At 42.1% G+C, this 18,751-nt stretch overlaps 1 protein-coding gene across 1 annotated transcript in view; it reads right to left on the reverse strand.

Annotated features, from left to right (window-relative positions):
- Nucleotides 1-4,807: 4,807 nt before the first annotated feature.
- MLN (motilin) overlaps nucleotides 4,808-18,751 on the reverse strand; it is a 92,433-nt gene continuing 78,489 nt past the window's right edge. The window contains exons 2-5 of the mRNA XM_048498493.1: nucleotides 10,608-10,725; nucleotides 9,534-9,638; nucleotides 7,454-7,562; nucleotides 4,808-4,935 (exon numbers count right to left, since the gene is read on the reverse strand). Coding sequence (XP_048354450.1) covers nucleotides 4,928-4,935; nucleotides 7,454-7,562; nucleotides 9,534-9,638; nucleotides 10,608-10,724 — 339 coding nt within the window. The 5' untranslated portion in view covers nucleotide 10,725 and the 3' untranslated portion in view covers nucleotides 4,808-4,927. The remainder of the gene's footprint in view (nucleotides 4,936-7,453; nucleotides 7,563-9,533; nucleotides 9,639-10,607; nucleotides 10,726-18,751) is intronic.

The raw sequence follows: 18,751 nt of genomic DNA on the forward strand, positions 1-18,751 counted from the left end.
CCATGAATTTCTTGTGTTAATAGAGGGTGTGGTCCTGGAAATGGGATAAGCTGCTGCTGGTTGAAGAAAAAATGGGATTGGTGCTGATGGAGAATCCTTGAACACTGACATTTGGAAAAAAGAAGGGATAAGAGAGGGACAATGTTTTGAAAAGGCAAGCTGGGCTGTTCTGCAGCAGATGGGACTGCAGCCTGCTTTCTGCTCTGACTCATTACAGAGAAATGCATCAGAGTCAGGCAAATGCCAAGGCTTAATGGGAAGGGAAGAGTAATTGTGTGTTTATGTACAGGAATGGCAAAAGGGTGATGGGTGCTTAAAGAGAAAATCCAGCCTAGTCTTAGGAAGAGAACAGCAACTGCAAAAATGATCTCTTTTATGCAGTACTTTCAGATTTCTATTGTGCCATTAAAATGTGCCATTAAAATGAGGTACTTTGTTTTATTTTAGAATACCTAGAATTTAGAATACCTACATTTCTAACAGTGCAGGCCTAAGCTATATCCCTTTAGGTCCATTAGGGTTTAGAAGGGTATAACTCTATTTAGGATTGTATTGCTAGTTGAATATTTTGCAAATGTTGTCATTTTCTACTTCTATAATACAGGATAATTGACACAGTACAACAGGTATAGCCAAGATACAGAGACCTGCCTAAAGTTACGAAGAGTAAAAGAGCAGAATATAAGAACATAAGAGGTGTCATACTGGATCAGACTTAGGTATGTATATCTGATCCAGCATGTTTTTTTAAAGAGTGGCCAACCAGGTGTCCCTGGAGCCAAATCATGGCCAAATAAGTAACTCAACTAGGATTTTCCACACTGAAATAAGTGATACCAACAGTCCATATACATAATGAACCCAGGTTGCAATGAGCATTTTGTTTGAATCAGTCACTCATACTCTTGCTCTGGTGATTTGATTACAGTTTAAAGTGAGCAGTATTTTGAGAATATTTGTGTCTGTGCAACTGGCAGTGTTCATTATCTGAACTAGCTTTTCTGTGTGAATGATTGCATTTTGTGGCTCCTTTACTGAACATTCACAAATGCTCAAAGAACAAAACTGAGCAATGGGGGGGGGGGGGAGGTATCAATCCATTATGAATATAGACTCTGCTACCCTGTCATGTATTTCATTCCTCCCTGTGGTTGACTTGATGGGCCCAGGACTTACTAGAGTGGAATTTGCGTTCTTCCTTGCCTCATGCATCATCAATAATGTTTGTTAAATGGGTACACAGTGATAATGAAGCCAATGGGTCTGTACTGTGTGCTCCCCCCTTGCTAGTCAGAACATTTAAAATGCATCTCATGAGCCATTTAGCATTTATGAATATTTCCATTGTTGGAAGTATTGTCGAAGGCTTTCACGGCCGGATTCAACTGGTTCTGATGGGTTTTCCAGGCTCTGTGGCTGTGGTCTGGTGTCTGTGCACGACCAAGGTCACACAGCCCAGAAAACCCACCAGAACCAAGTGCGAGAAGTAGTCCAAGTAAAAGGCACAAGGGTGGTAATCTTGCTGAAAGCTTATAACAACTTCAGGATGTTTTCTTCTTGTAACAGCAGGATGTAGTCCTGTAAATGGTTCCTGAAGCTGATATGGGTAAGCTAGTCATACACATGATCATTACTTCTTTTCTTAATGGTTCCTTTGTGTCCTGACCTCTGATGTTTTGTGTAGGAAGCACCGAGTCTTTACAGAAATATATTTAAACAAAGTATGGTGACAACAAATCATAAAGCAGCACAGACATGAGAAGACGGGGATGGTGGTCACTGGTTCACTAATCACCTGTGAAACTGTGGGCACTGTTCTACAGATGAAGCCATAATCTTTGTATCATTTATCATTACAACTGAAGCACAGGCAAGGGATTGCATTATGTTATGAATGTTAGGAAAATGTGATTTCACCACAAGAGCAGAGCATCCTCAAGGAAGAATATCTAGCTCCCTCCCTGTGCATCTAATGCAAAAAAAGCTGATTTCATAGGTAAGCACTATAAAATTATGCATTTGATTTGAAAGAGCTCAGAAGATATTGAAATTCTCTTGAGTTAATTCCAGCTTCGCCAAAGGTATCCTATCCTTCTGAGTGTATTATCTCTATATGGATTCAGTATGGAGAGGGAAATGATAAGTGAATGCCATTGATATGTAAAATGTGCTCGCCATTGGTGACCACAGGTATCAATTAGATATTAGGAGATTTTGCTTTTTAGAAGAGCTTGGGGACTAGTATTCATGCCAAAAACAGAGTGGCGTGCATGTTGTTTTGGCAGCAATGCTCTCGCTCTCTCAATGATTCAGAGTGACAGAAAAATTCACATTAACTTAGAAGTGCGAAATTGGATTGGAATTGAATCTGTGTCACACATATTATTTGTCTTGGAGGGCTGTTTTTTCTCCTCTCCTTTCAAACCTTGCTGCTGTGAAGCATTTGTGCCACTTTGAGAGTGGCAGTTCTTTGTCAAGTGTCAGCCATTTAAGTGGTTAGCAATTAATGTAAAATTGAAACCTATTTCAGTTTTTTCCCCACCAAGATTTGTTTTCAAGACTGAGCATGGCACCAGTTTGTATGTAATATATCATGCAACTCCTACATCATGCAACAGCAAGAAGTTGCACTAGAACAGGAAGAAATTAAATGGCCGTGGGAAAGAGTATCAGACGAAGAACTTATGATGATGATGTAAAACTAATACTATGGTGGGTTCTGTATTTTCATAGTGGACAATTTGATTCCTGTAGATGTGTATAGTTGGGAAATTGTGGAGAGGTTTGCAGCAGTGTGGCCTCCACTGTTAGGCAAGTAGGTCAGCTTGTCCTGTTAGCTCAAGTCACTTTCCACCCCATTTTTATGACTGATGACTGCAATATGCATAGGATTTTGATGACTGACAATTACTTCCATAGAAAGGTTGTTCTCTGCCTTGGCTACCAAACTGGGGCCGTTTCCACATGGCAGAATTACACACGGGGCCAGGAGGCAGGCATGGACCTCCACAGGAATGCTGCCACCCCTGTGTCCCTGTGTAGCTTCTCAGCAGAGAGGAAGGGACTGGGAAAAAAGGGAAGTGCGGCCAAGTAACACACTTCTCGGGGCATCTGTTCACTTGCGAGCAGCTGCAACCAGCATCGAAGAATCACGGATAACACAATTCTCAAATAACCCATTTTTTGAGGGAGAATGCAGGATGTACTCGCATTAGAGGGGGTTTATCCTGTTGTTACCCTGGGTTTATTAGCTCGTGTGGAAGGGGCCCTGGTTAGTACTAAGATACCACCAAGGAAGTCTGGGATTGCTGTGCAGAGGCAGGCTAAGGCAAACCACCTCTTAACATCTCTTGAAAACCATATGGGGTTACTGTAAGTTGGCAGCGACTTGAGAGGACTGTCTGCCACCAAGCTGCTATTATTATTATTATTATTATTATTATTATTATTATTATTATTATTATTATTATTATTATTATTATTATTATTATTATTATACTACCTGTGTTACGGATGTAGAAAAAAAGGTGACAGACTGCAGGCTCACCTGAGAGCAATAGGAATTTTGTGGTTGGGGTGAGATTTGAACCGAGGATATCTTAGCTCTTGTCAACATGCAACACCAGCTCTTTAATTATGTAACAGTGGGCAGTGTCTCATATATTCATTTGATGATGCTCATAAGTTCTGTGGCTCCATTGTCTGAAACAGGGTGGATTTTTTTCTGGGACTATATATTTTTCTTTCTCAGCTTGCTTATGCTCTAGTCATTACTCTATGTGAAAGACTCAGTAATACTGGCAGCCCAAATCATGAGTGGGATAAGAATCCCACTCTTGAGGTGGCATGGGCCTACGCCTGTGGAAATGCCCTCCCCAGGGCACTTATACTAGCAAAGGGGCAAATCCACTGGCACGCAGTTGCTGAGGCGCCCTGTGATGGCTGGCCATGGTGCCTGACCTCATGTCGGCACACCTGCATCTCCCCCAGCCATGTAGGCGTGGTGGGGGCATTGTGGGAACATTCCCGGGGTGGAGCTGACCTTACTTTGCTTCCACTCTGGGTCTGGTGTCAGTTGCACACCACAGCCCCAGCCCTGCATTTACCCTACCCTTTTTATTATTTTGGGTGGCATATGTGCATAGGGCTCCAAAGGGGGGGGGGGAGTCCTGGTGGCAGGGAGGGTTTTTGAGTTTCTCCCCTCCCTGCACCCCCAACAAAGCAAATTGGAGGCAGCATGGCACTGCCTCCGGCACACCGGCCTGCCTGTGCTGGTCATCAAGATTGGGCTGTAAGAGATTCAAGATGGGATTAGATTTAACCATACTGGAGTTCAGTGTCAGTTGTGAAAATGAACTTGAATGGTCAAGCAGAACATGATGGATTTCTACAAAACATTTTATCTACCTTAATCAATTGACTCAATACTGGCATTGCATTAAGGGAGTTTGGAAAAATATGCAGTTAGCCTTCAAATCACACCTTAGAATCCTTTCCATTGGATACATGTCGGTATCTACTGACTGTGGAAACAGCACACACGTGCAAACAACTGAGCATACTTTAGTCAGAATTAGGTTTCTATCCAAGGTTGCTTGTACTAGGGCTTTATGAATCATCATAACAAGCATAATATTTCACTTGACCCTGAGAATGGGAAAGAGGGCAGTGTCTAAAATACTTTGTTTTCACAAATAATTCTGTAAATGAAAGTTAATGTACCCTACAGCTACCCAATGATTTATGGCGACATGTTTCTGTCATTCTATATTCTTTCAAATGAACTTTGAACAAACAAATGGTGTAATTCAGTTTCATGCTTTAATATCACATAAGAATTTTTTTTCTCCAAGTGCCTTATGGATAGATGTTCCACTAAGTGAATTTTCAGGAAGTGTTTCCCTTTTTTCTTCTGATTCTGAGAACATCAATTAGCTATAAAGAGAATAAACAATAAAAAGTATGCTTATGAATCAGTGTTATACAATCTTAAAATGTTGCTTGTCTGGTCTCCCACATAGAAACCCCTCACCCCCACATTCTGGTTTAAATAATACATTCTGCATAAGTCCCGGTCTCAAACAACAAATGTGTATTATTACATTATATTAAGTCCAATCTCATTTATGTCTTCAGAGGGTACATTATAATCCTGCACAGTTTACCACTTGTATAAAACGGGCTATAATTCTATTTCATTAGGGTTTTGCCAGTTCTAATTATGATATACTAAACAAGAGATTTTAATTACATTTTTAGATGAGCTTGGGACATCTCTTTGGATATTGGTCTCTTGTGATGAATGTAGAGGTAAATCGAACATTATGCCCCAAATCCAAAAGGCTTTATTAATTCAGTAAAACCTTGGGATTAGTTTGACGATTGCTCACAAATACTTTGGCAGTACTTGAAAAACAGTGGTCTTGCTTCCATCAGTAAATGACATGTGTATGTTCAGACCAAGCCTATGCAGATACAATCTGTATCATTTCAAGGGGGAAAGATAAGTAATTGTAAAGAGTTATTAGCAGCAATATTTATGTGCAAGCCCATGCCTGAGATCAGTTTTTAAAAAGCACAGGAGTAATTAATATAAAGAAGTAATACCATTTGATGTAGGAGGCCTTGGAACATTGTGTACTTTAATCATTTTAAGGCCTTGTTTTGAGGATAAAATGGAGGACAGGAGAATGATGAAAGACACTTGAGTCCCCATTGGGGAGAAAGGCAGGATATAAATGAAGTAACTAAACAAACAAACAAATTTGAATACATCTGCTAAACATACAAGCCCACAACATCCTTCCCTTTGTGAAATTTTCTTTGATCCTCCTTCCCGCTGCAGATTCCCTTCATATTATTTTCCATGGAGATTTCCTCTGCTTGCAACTCAGGAACCCTGTTCCCCAGAAATAAGGTTACCAACCTCTAGATGGAACCTGGAGTTCCCCTGGATTTACAATTGATCAGTGGAATACAGAGATCAGTTCCCTGGGGAAAATAGTAGCTTCAAAGGATAGCATCCCCACTGAGTTTCTTCTCTTCCCCAGACTCCACCCTCCCCATGCTCTGCTCCCAAATCTTCAGAAGCATTTTGTGGAGATTAGTAGGCTATATTTGGAGGTTGGAGTCTAGATCCAACCCCATATGAATCTTTCTTCTGGAAAGATGTGGAGACAGTGTGTTCTGCCTTTCTCGCAGTTCTGCAAATATGTTTGTGTGGTCCTTTCTGCACAGCAGACATAAAATGTCCTACAGACATTTTAAAAAGATCTGTTTTGGCTTTTCATATTCTCACAACATGGAGAACAAAAGTGTTGCCAGCCAAGCTGGTTCTTTTTTCCCCGCCTGCTGGTCAACAGAGCTCTTGTCAGTTTCACAGTTGCGCCTGGCATTTTGTGTGCTGTCGCGAGATTCTCCTGCCTCCATCATTTGGTGAAGGTTTTTCACGGATATTTCCTCTGCTTGCAACTCTGCTTGCAACTCATCAGTGTCCGATTTCCATGTAAAAGTAGATGAACAAAGTTTGTTTTGCCTAGCAATCCGCGCCCATGTTGTTTTTCCTTTTTTTGTTTTGCGGGGCATGTCTGCAAAGATACGATACAAATATGCGCTTATTTTAGCTTCTCTAATCATGATGTCATAACTTTGCAGACATACCCCTCAAAACAAAAAACCTAAAAACGACATGTATGCAGGATTGCTAGGCAAAATAAACTTTCCTCACCTACTTTTAACATGGAAATTGTGTGTGAATGAGCTGCAAGCAGAGGAAACCTCTATGAGGAACCTTCACAGAGAATCTGCTGCAGCACACAAAATGGCAGGCACAAACAGCGAAAATGAAAGTAAGAGGTTTGGGCAGCATGCAGAAAACATCTTCAACCCAGGTTTTGGGGAAAACATCACCAGTTGAGTGATTTTTGAAAAACCAAGGTTGAGAGAAATAAAATGTTCTGAAGATGTTTTCGGGGAGAGAGCTGTGTGAACTTCTTCCCCAAAATGGTTTTTAAAATATCCTCAAGACGTTTTATTTTCCTGTCAGTATAAGTTTCTCCTCTTTTGGTAACACTGCCAATTTCCTTTCTCCTTTTTGACCAAACAAGGAATAAAAAATCAAAATGCACTTCCAATGGTAGGGGGAATGCTCAGCAACATGACTATCCCACCTGAAGCAAACCTGCCTCCACTGCAGTTGGACAGCCCTGTCCATTTAAAAAGAAAATTAAATATATGTAATCATTGCTGAGGGAGTAGGTTGGGTGGGGAATTGTGGGTAGGATGCACTTAATGGCTTTGATAAATGCTGATAGGAGAAGGATTTATATTTTTATTAAAGAGCTTTTGAAACTGAGCAAAACATAACACAAAAGCCATTTCTGGAATCTCAGCCCCAGTTTCTGAGAGGGCATCCAAGAAAAGGGAAAGGCAGAATTTGAGGTTCCCATAGTACCATTCTGAGTATCTGGCAATATCTCTGCTAGGAGTTCCTCCAGGACATCTTGGTATTTTTCCAGCTGTCTGGAGTTCAGATGTATTCCGATTTCTACAGGGGCAATCAGCTGTGAAGGAAAGCAGGGTTAACAAGCGAGGAAAACCAACATTTTAACCACAGTCCACATCATGCACACTGGAGGGGAAGGATTAGTTAGCACTGGATCATTTGTTATTGCTAAAAGGTATTTCTTGATCCAGTATTTTAGCATTTAAGATGATAACCTTCAGAGCAGGGTTAAATTGCTTATTGGAAGGGTGCTTGCAAAAGTCAATGGGACTTTTTACAATGATTTTGTAAATCTTGACAACTTATCAGCTTTCGGAATGCTCAAGGCTGCAATCTGGTACACAATGATACACACGGATATAGTGATTGAGATCAATAGAATTATGCTTGAACCTGTGATTGATTCAAACGTCTTGAATTAAGATATGGTGAGCTTTTGGGCAAATATCTGCTCCAATGGCCGCACAGGAAAACCTAAAAATAGGACTGGGGAATATAAACAGAAAGTGCCCAATTTTAGTCATTATTCAGTTTCTTGACTTTTGAATGTTTCTGAAAGGCATTTTGGCTCGATGGAATAGAAGCAGGATGATGGCAGTGTTGTGATTTTGAGATAGATGAGGACTTTCTAGGGGAATCATGATTCTAGTGCAGTTTTTGAATTGTTGGCCAAGGTTAATGAATACAATTGCATAGGCATCCAGAGGAGTTCATGTACTGTGGCTCGCTACGGATAGTGAGTAAGGGACAACATCTAAATGTCAGAACAACATTGCTGGCTGTAAGAACCATGATGAGAGAGGGAGGGCGTTGTGGATATAAATTGGATATTGGACTCTGAAACATCTGTATTATACTTTTAGCTTCTTTACAAATGACCTGTGCATTAGGCTTGGTGGTAGTAATGGAAGTTTCCAGCTACAGTAATAAACAACAAATATGTTAGCTTTGAGAGGCACAACAAGAAAGATATATATCTTGTAGATTTGAAGGAAATAGCAAGTTGGGGGAAAATAGAAGATTTTCTGCTAAATGTGAGCTCTTTTCGTTCAACACAGTATGTATGCGGAACTGCTGTCAAACTCCTTGAAACTGCATGATTCTTAGTTCAGCCAGTTCAATGTGAGGAGAGTAGTTTACTGCAATCCTGGTTATGTATTGTATGCTCATTACAGCAAATTTCCTATTGATGTGGGCATTTGTTTGAAAAAATATGGTACAGAAAGTCAGAAACTGTTCTGATCTACATTTTTCCCGAATGTAGTATAATTTTAAGTTAACATTTTTTCTATCATTAATTTAACCTAACAATGAACTAATCAACACTACAGTCTGACCTGAAGTTGAATTTCATATGCATAGCCTCAGGGACAGGAATTTGAATAGAAGGAAATGGTCACGTTTGAATAGTGTGCTCTAGTAAATATCAGGGTTCCCCAATGTGGTTCCCATGGATGCCATGGCACCTGCTAGTACTTCCCCTCAGATTTGTCAAACTTTTCAGAAAGTGGGTACCATCTTTGTAAGTGGATTGGCTTACAATCCACAATTCAAATGAAAGGGGTTTCCATAGATGCAATAGCAAGAGATGCCATGGGAGGATAAAGAAGACTAGTTATCATCCAGGCTTGGTGTTCCATTCCTTCTTGAAGGTTTCCTTCTTTCTGTCCCCCTCTCTTTTTCACCCTCCTTCCCTCTGGACTTTTCTTGCCATTCTCCACTGCAATTCCTTTGCAAGGTAAGGAGGGATGTATTGAGCACCAGCCATTTTGAGGTGGCATTCACCATGTCTTCTCAAAATTCCAAAGGTGCCTGTAGGCTGAAAAAGGTTAGGGACCTCTGACGTAGGTGACATGACAGTTAAATGTAGCTAAATACTGAGGTGAATTCTTGCATGCAAAAGTTCAGATTCAGCCCAAATAGAATTAAAATAAAAATGGCCTTATCAGTAATGTAGGTGCAAAGTTTGGTGCTTTGACTGACCCTCTGATTCCTATTTCTTGTTGACATAATCTAGTGTACAGTTTACCTTGATGACTTGTTGTTCATCTTCTGACAGCTTGGCAAAACCTCGTGTGTCTGATCGCTTCTGCAATACCAGAGATTCCTTTTGCCCTTGGTTCCTCTCTCTTTCCTAAAGTCAAGCAAGTGAAAATCAAGAATGCGGTCATTAGGCTGGTCACAAATAAGAGTATCAGAATAGTTATGATGACATTTTAAATATAGATGTAGTTGGTCACAGATTCCCTTCAACCAAATCTTGTTAAAATCTCCCTGGACAGCCAGAACTCATTCATGTTAACTGTTTCCACAAGAACACATTCTTATAGTAACACAATGGCAGTCTTAGATTTATTTCTTTTTCAAGCTAGGCACAAATGTATTATTAGAAATAGATTTCTCTGAGTTTGGATTTTAGTTAGATGTTCCTTTGTTCCATATCCTCTGATCCCTTTAATCCACTGGCTGCCTTCTGGATTGATCTGAGCTCTTTAGGAACTGCATGATAGAGCTTACCTCTTATCTTGGAGTTTCAGCCAGAGGCATAGCTAGGGAAAATGGAGCCCGGGGCAAAACCTGCGTTTTCTCTTCCCCCCTCCCCATAAGCTGCCCTTTCGGGCTCCCTCCAGTTTTCATCTTGATGAGGATAAGGGGAGAGTGGAGAGGAATGGCTTGTGGTGAAAGATGATGGAACAGAGTGATTTGGGATGGTGGTAGGGTTGAAAGGGGAGGCTTGGGGTGGGGGAGAATGGGAAGGTGAGGGTTCTGGTAGAGCAGGGTGGCAAGCTGAAGCCTGGGGGTGGGGGCTGGTTGAAAAGTAAGGCTTGGGGTGGGAGAGGGTTGGAAGCTGTGGCTAGGGGTGGGGGAAGAATTGGAAGGTGAGTATTAGGGTGGGGAGGTGAGTATTGGAGTGGGGGGAGGATGGCAAGGTGAGGTTTCCTTCTCTCCTTCTGTAGTTGCCCTTCCAGATAGACCCTGGAGATGAATCACAACAGATCTCCCAACTACAGTTCCCCGGCTGGAAGAGATATCACGGTGAAATGATGACTTCCCTCCATACCCTCCAATCTTGCCATTGAACTATATTTCTGAAGAGTCTAACCTGCATCCTTTCAAAGTCTCCATGGCCGTAGAAAGAGATGAAACCTTCACTCTGTTTAGCCAACATGGCTACCATGTATAGAAGCAGAAGTGTTGCTGTCACCTTCCTGGGAACCATCCTGGAGTAAAATGTGACAGAAAATTAAAAATAAAACAGGAACAGAGAGGTCACATGACATGTCTATGGAGTTGCCACACTCTTACTATGTGATCCAGGCTTGTATGATTTTTTTATGACAATCACTACCAGAGTTTGGACCTAGTATCAGCCTATGGCAAATTTAGCAGTTGGTTGTCATGGTATTTCAAAACCAGCATTGCTCACAAGCAGCTTTTTGACAACCTTGAGCTACAGTGGTTTTAGAGAATCATTGTCCTATAAGTATTTTGGCAACAGGCTGCACTTTAATATCCTGGTTCATCAGTTGTCACGTCACATTTTACCCCACTTTTATAGTACTTTTTATGTTCTAATCAGGGGAGCACTTTTCTATTATTTTTTTTAGAGTCAACAATACAAGATGCTTTGTAGGAATTATGAACCTATGGGAATATATCTGAAGGTTTTGTTTCTACCTTCATCCCCAGATGTGAGAGGACTGTTGATTTTGGCCACAAAGCAGATTGCTTTGCTGTATGATAATTCTTCTCTTTTTTCTTCCATAAACTTCAGAGAGGTAAAAAGAATCCGACAGCTGTGCAACTATCTCTAATCCTATAAGAGATCTAATAAGCTCATCTTGTCAATTCCCATTGGTATGCTGAGTGTCTTAATAAACCTTGATAGGTTGTATAGAGTTAAGAACATGCGTTGTCATTCCCACTCTATGGGAGATTGACTTTAAAGGGCTGTAAACCAGTTTCAACATGACTGGATAGCAATACTAAATCACAAGGCGGATTTATGTAAACATTCAACAGCCCTTTTAATTATTAAATGCTCTTTCTTGAACAAATTTAATGAAGTGTGGCCCAAGTACTTAGGAGCTTTTCTCATTTTTATCCCGAGACTTAATTAATTAAAAAAAATGCTTCTGGCACTATTCAAGTATTGCTTTAGGGTCAGATTTAGTTCCAAATGTAGCCTTTATGTACAAACAAGATTGTGCAGAATCTGAAATTAATATTGAGAAGCATCTAAAACTAATTATTCTAGAGCATTTATTACCTAAAGTGTATTAGTGCATGAATGATGAAGAAAGAGCTGTGCTGTCATTTCCAGAACATTCAACATGGAATTGTTATGGTATTTTTATGTCGCAGCTTTCTGGGTATAGTAATTTAGTGTATCTAAGACATTCAAGCCCCATAGTAACAAGAAGAAGAGTTTGGCTTTATATCCTGTCTTTCTGTCCTGTAAGGAGACGCAAGGTGGCTTACAAACTCCTTTCCCCTTCCTCTCCCCACAACATACACTTTGTTAAGTAGGTGGGGGTGAGGGAGTTCTGAGAGAACTGTAACTTAGCCCAAGGTCACCCCAGCAAGCTTCATGTGTAGGAGCAGGGAAAAATCCAGTTCACCAGATAAGAGTCTGTTGCTCATGTGGAGGAGTGGGGAATCACACCCGGTTTTCCAGATTAGAGTCTACCTGCTCTTAACCACTAATCACTGCTATACCAGGCCCTTTGTTCATCCATCTACGCAACAGTTGTGGAGTATCCCTGATGTCAGGCTCTTGGGTAAAGAAAAGAGGTTTCAAGATGCGATTTCCAGTGTGGCATGAAAAGACAAATCATGTAAGAAAATAAGTTATAATCATCACTCAATAACTAATACAGTCTAATTGACAAAGCCAACATGTACAACTGTTTTCTTGCAGATATGGTGTTCCTGTTGCAGCCCTGACCTGGATGGCTCAGGCTAGCCTGATCTCAATATATCTCTGAGGCTGGGTGCGTGGAGTCCCTGGTTGGAACATGGGTGGGAGGCTGGCAGGAAGGGCTGCGGTGGGTGGGGGGTGGGCAGTGGTGAGGGACCTCTGGGCACCCTACAGGGGTGTGGTGAGTTGGCTGTGACTGACAGGGCAGTTGAAATGATCTCCCCGAGGCACCTGCTCTCAGGTGTTTGAGGCCAGGTAGCTGCTTGGTTTACTGAGCGGGATGCAGGTGACAACAAGTCAAGGAATACAGCTAGAACAGGGGTAGGGAACCTGCGGATCTCCAGATGTTCAGGAACTACAATTCCCATCAGCCTCTGTCAGCATGGCCAATTGGCCATGCTGGTAGGGGCTGATGGGAATTGTAGTTCCTGAACATCTGGAGAGCCGCAGGTTCCCTACCCCTGGCTCTAGTTACAATGATAGGATATACTAGAGCCCCTATTGCTTCTCCCCTTTTCTTGCTTCCTCATCTCATTCCCACCCCTAGCCTAGTTAAATTACCTTAATTCCCATCCCCTAGTTAAATTACCCTCTGCCTTCAGCTTTCTCTTCTTTCCTTCCCATGACATCCATTTCCTAAGAGAAGTATCTTTTTAGCCAACTATTTCCTGTTCCCTCCAACTATTTTCCTATTTCCCAGATAGGTGTAGTGGTTAGGAGCAGTGGATTTCTGATTTTTCTGAAAATTTGAGGTATTTTTCAGGTTTATAGAAAGATCTGTCATGCCTGTTTATGGTTCCACTTTCTGGCTTTAACTTGCATAGATTTGGCCATGTTGATAATTAGAGTTATTGTCAAGTGGGGGACCTATGATGAATTGTGGGGGTCATCTCATTTCCCTCTTCCCTCTTCCCACCATTACCTGTTTATCCCCTTTCCTTGCTTCCTTCTCTCCTTCCCATCCATCAGCCAAAGTATCTTCATCTGCCCTTTTGAATGTAACTTTCTCTCCTTCCCCTTTCCTGTCAGTGTCTCCCTGAGAAAACGTTGGCCAAACTGAACCAGGCCCAGATGAGTTGCAGGGAATGTTACAAACTTACAGGGGGGTCCTGGAAAACCCTGTATTCCCTCCCCACACTATTTCCTCTTTCTTTCTTGTGGATGGTACCCATGCTCATATTTTTCCCTGCTTCCTTCTTTCTGTTCTACCCACATACCAACTTACCTTTTATCTGTCCCCCCCATCTTTAGCTATACTTACGTACTTCATTTATCCCCCACTTGTCTCCACAGTGGGGACCCCAAACTGCTCACATTGCTATATTTTTTTCCTCACAGCAATTCTGTCAGGTTAGGTTGAAAGTGTGTGACTTGGCTGAGGTCGCTCAGTGAAATTCCATGGCAGAATGTGGATTTCAACCAGGGTCTCCCAGATCCTACTGTGAAACTCTAAACACTACACAAAGCTGGATTTCGTAGAGCAGCTGCTGTTGAACAGTAGCAAACAGCCAGGCATGGATGAGTCATGCAAGTCTCATAGTAACAAGTCGGCCAATGGTTCCTGCTGACTCTGGCCCAGTGAGTTCTCCCTGAAAGGCCAAAACAGCCACAGAATGGTCTTGTTCTCCCTGCCTTTTTTTTGGCAGAAACCAAGCCAGAACTATTGACTATACTGTGTGGTTGCCTAGCAATGGTTACTGAGGGCATTTGTTATTTATTAAAGTTACAGGTGCAGCTTTGTTTATTTGGAGGGTGGTTAACTGCCCAATGTATTTCTTTGTTTCACTCTTATATTTCAGTTTTTTTCTGCAAACCTGGGGCATTTTTCAGGTGTGTAGAAAGTTCTATCTTGTCAGTTCATGGATCTGACCTTCAGATTTAAATATCCACATATATGGCCATATTGAGAATTTGATGTATTGATTTTGTGTTGCTTACCATTTGGCCTGTCCATGGAAACTAAAATGATTAATCTGGCCTATCATTCTTTGATCACATTATAAGAAGACAGGAGTCATTGGAAAAGACAATAATGCTAGGAAATGTTGAAGGCATAAAGAAAAGAGGAAAACCTACTAGGAGATGGATTGACTCTATAATCGGTGGGGGAGGGGGCTGATGTTCCTGTCTTCCTTGACAATCCTTTCGAGCTCCTCATAGAAGGGGCAGGTCACCCTGTTGTTACCCAACACCCTGTTGTGTTACACAACACGTTTGTATTCTTGCCGCAGTGACTTGGTCTTGGTGTGGCATTCAACAGCTGTGACCCTGACTCCGCATCTCTACAGCCACCTTCTTGAAAACATCAGTGTTCCTATGGCTCTTGATAAGGGCCCACTGGACTGCGCACTCGCTCCAGATCCTGATCAGCTCCCTGGTTTCCACCTCTCCCTGGTCCCTTGGCAGAGCTCCTGCTGGAGACCCCAACAACAGTATTGCTGCTTGTGCCAGCCATCGTTGTGCGTGTGTGCCAATTGCTCAAAACCACACCAGCAGTTGCTGCCGACTCCTCCTTAACACTGAACTCAAACTGGCCATTTCCCATCCAAGGTCCATTTTGGACCATTATTACCCCCACAAAAAGGCTGCGCTTCTGATTGGTCAACCCACAGCGAGCAGGGGAAAATGAATTTCCCCTTTTTTCCAGTTCTGGGTAGGGCTCAGTGCAGGCCCCAACATGGCAAGCAGCAGCAAAAAACAATGGGGCACAGCATCACATTCTCACTCAGGTTCTCATATTTTTGTGGAAAACGAGAGACTCCCCCCCATGATATACCCACTAACATTCAGCTGAAAGTGTACATGTCCCTAGCTATGCACTTTGAGCAACCAGTACATGTACAGAAAAGAAAATGGGTACATTTGGGGACTCCACTCCTGATTAACCCATGCGAAATGGCACCCGGTTGATACCATGAGCAGAAAACGTGCTTGGGGGAACGTTTTGGGAAGGGTGGACTGCAATGGGTGGTGGCTCACAGAGTTGAAAACTGACATGATGTCAGGTGCAGAGATCGGGGGGGGGGGGGGAGCAGGGTGGGGAGATCAGGTGACCGGGCAAGAAAAATAAATTGGTTCTGCTCCCATGGTGTTTGCATGGCAATGGGTTAAACCTGGGATTTTTGAAAAGAATCACCAAATTGGTGATTTTTGAAAATCCCGGAATGAGGTAAATATCATGGGGCAAACCTGCTTTAGGACTGGGAACCGTGCTAACTTCTTGGCCAAACCAGAATATTTCCCTTGCTCAACCCAGAATATTTGGACCGTGCAGAAATGACCAATGAGCTACTGTGCAGATGCAAATGACTCAGTGAAGTGCTCAAGACAAATTCAAAAGCTATCTGGGACTCACCTTGTATATAAATTAAAAAGGTCCATCAGCTTACATTTCCTTGACAATCATGTTTTTATTTCAGTTCATACTGAAGTTCTTAGAATCCCTGTCCAATAAGTGCAACTTCTGTATGCAGGCATAGGCAGCCTATATAGGTTCATGTTCTTATTATTGGCATGTATTATACTGGGTTCTTAAGGAAGTCATGCCTTCCTACATGTACTTATATCACCAAGTAGATGTTGAAAGTTTGAGTGGCTTGATGGTTTTTCTATTTTATCAGAGGTGCTTTAGTTTTCTGTCACTTCAAGACCGTGGCTAACACATCAGCACATGAGGTGATAAATATATTCTTTCTACCTCTTGGCCTTCCGCTCCTTCCTGGCAGCCTTAGTTAAAACCTTCCTTCATCCATGTTCAGACCACACATAAAGCTTTTGGAACAATCTAGTTTCTTCCTCTGAATGACATTGACTTGTTTCATCTCCCTCATCCTCACACTGGGGAGGGGAAAGGTACTAGAGCTTAAGGAATTAACAGATCAGGGCAGCAAAACCTGGCATATGCCACGGATTAGAAGGAGAGTCCGATTTAGAAGAACTGGATCCTTCTCCAATCACAGCATTGCCTAGAACAAGAAACAGCAAACTGGGGGAGAGAAGACAACAGAAAAATCAGGTTCCATATCCCAAACCAGGCAATGTCAGGCAAACACAAGGAAGGATTGATTATAACAAACAAACAATAGTTCCAGCTTTTAAAACTGGTGTGGGAGATAACAAAGATATGAATAAACAGATAGATACACCTGTTATTTCCGGGCAGAAGCCATACCAATTTATTATACAAGGGCACGTTGAGATGAATATTAGTTTTGGATATTTCTTGTTCCTCTTGAGTGCCTTAACCCTTGTTCAAAATGACACCTGAGCTGTCCCAAACAGCTTCTAGGTTAAAGCATCAATCTACTGAGACAAAGTTTCCATGCCTATGTAGAAGGTGCTTCATGTTCAGTCATTCATATCAAGCAGCTGCCAAATGATTCTAGCAATGAGGAAAAATGAAAGAACAGAGTGTTGCGTAGGAATGCCAGGCACTTTGGTGTGGGCAGATTTGTTGGGCAAGCACACCAGCCCAATGAATGGAACATCCTGTGGGTGAAACCTCATATCTTCTGCCATGCCATCGTTGGTCATGACAAACTGCCAAATGAGTGGTGAAAGCAGGGGAAGTATTGGGGAAGTGTTGCATGGCAGTGGAAGGAGGCACAGTGGTGTGGGGAGTCTACTAGATAGCAGCAGCAGAGGAGGAGGAGGTTAGGGAGACCTTATGCTGTTCATTGAGCCATCCCTTGCATGTGGCATGATATAGTGCAGTGGAAGCTGAACAACCTGTCAAGGGGTTGCTTCCTTGCTCTTAAGTGACCTAAGACAGTGGATGTTTGAGCAGCCTTAGTGTTATGTGAAAATTTACTAGCTAGGTGCTTATGGGAGCATATTGCCAGTAGGTATACTGCAATCTGCATCAGGAATTTAATCATTAGGTGAAGCTATCTTCTTCAGTTACATGTGAGTACATATATTTAGATGTGATTCAAGCATCAAGCCAAACAGCTTTGCCCTGTGCCTTAGCTTGTACTTCAGGGCCTGTTCATGGCTTGTAAATAAGTAGCAAATTTGAATAAATCTTCTCAATTACTGGAAAAGAGGCACACATCCTTTGGAATTATGGTTGGGTAATTAAAGTTGACTACTTGTCAAGCATGGAATTGCTGGCAGTTTGTCTCCTCTTTGCACCTGCATAGTTGGATTTATCTTTCAACTGACTGATGCTGAATACAATGCATCACCTTCCTTTTGTACAAGCAAGTACTGATTGCAAGAGCAGGCATCAAAAGGACACACAAACATCTCAGCTGTAACTCTCAACTCAAAAATTTCAAATGGATTTTTAAAACACTGTTCTTTTTAATAGTTGGAGGTAGTAGTCTGGTTAGGGCAGCGAGCCAGCAGTAGGCCAGCGGGGGAGAAATAATGAAAAAAAATGGCTGTTGCATTGATGACATCATTCCCGGACAAACAAGGAAATGATATCATACTGTAGGATTCAAGCACCCACTTTATAGAAAAACCATAGATTTTTTGCTGAATGCTAGAGTGGTATGACAGCCCTCCTGGGTTGTCCCTAGAAATGACATCATGCTGCCAATCCAACAGTGCCCCCATGTCCCTGTCTCCCAGTCTTTTGCAGGTTGGTAGCTGTGTGAAACACCATGCATCATGCAAATAAACATATTCAGATGGCAAATATTTAGTTATTACTTAGATACTCATATGTCTAATGAACACATGAAGCTACCAGTGGTTTGTTAGTCTAACTAGATCCATCTATCCATGCAGCAGATGTGAGGCAGAGGTCTTTTGCATCATCTGCTACCTAATCTTTTTAACTAGAGATGCTAGGATTGAACTGGGGACCTTCTGCATGCAAAACAGATATTCTTGGAGCAGCAGTGGTGTAGTGGTTAAGAGCAGGTGCATTCTAATCTGGAGGAACCGGGTTTGATTCCTTCTCTGCCACTTGAGCTGTGGAGGCTTATCTGGGTAATTTAGATTAGCCTGTGCACTCCCACACACGCCAGCTGGGTGACCTTGGGCTAGTCACAGTTCTTCTGAGCTCTCTCAGCCCCACCCACCTCACAGGGTGTTTGTTGTGAGGGGGGAAGGGCAAGGAGATTGTAAGCCCCTTTGAGTATCCTACAGGAGAGAAAGGGGGATATAAATCCAAACTCTTCTTCTACCACTGAGCCATGACCCTTCCCTGGGTCTGAGTCTTCTTGGAAGCATCTCGTAAAAGAAACTCACAACATGACTTCATCATACATAGATTCTGCCTGCCTCAGCTTGGAAAGAAAGGGAGTCATGTCATCTACTTCTGTTCCTTTTCTTGGACAAAAGAAGGGGACAGAAAAATGTGTGACGATAGACCT

The sequence above is a fragment of the Sphaerodactylus townsendi genome, linkage group LG05 (genome assembly GCF_021028975.2).
Source record: "Sphaerodactylus townsendi isolate TG3544 linkage group LG05, MPM_Stown_v2.3, whole genome shotgun sequence".
Lineage (NCBI taxonomy): Eukaryota > Metazoa > Chordata > Lepidosauria > Squamata > Sphaerodactylidae > Sphaerodactylus > Sphaerodactylus townsendi.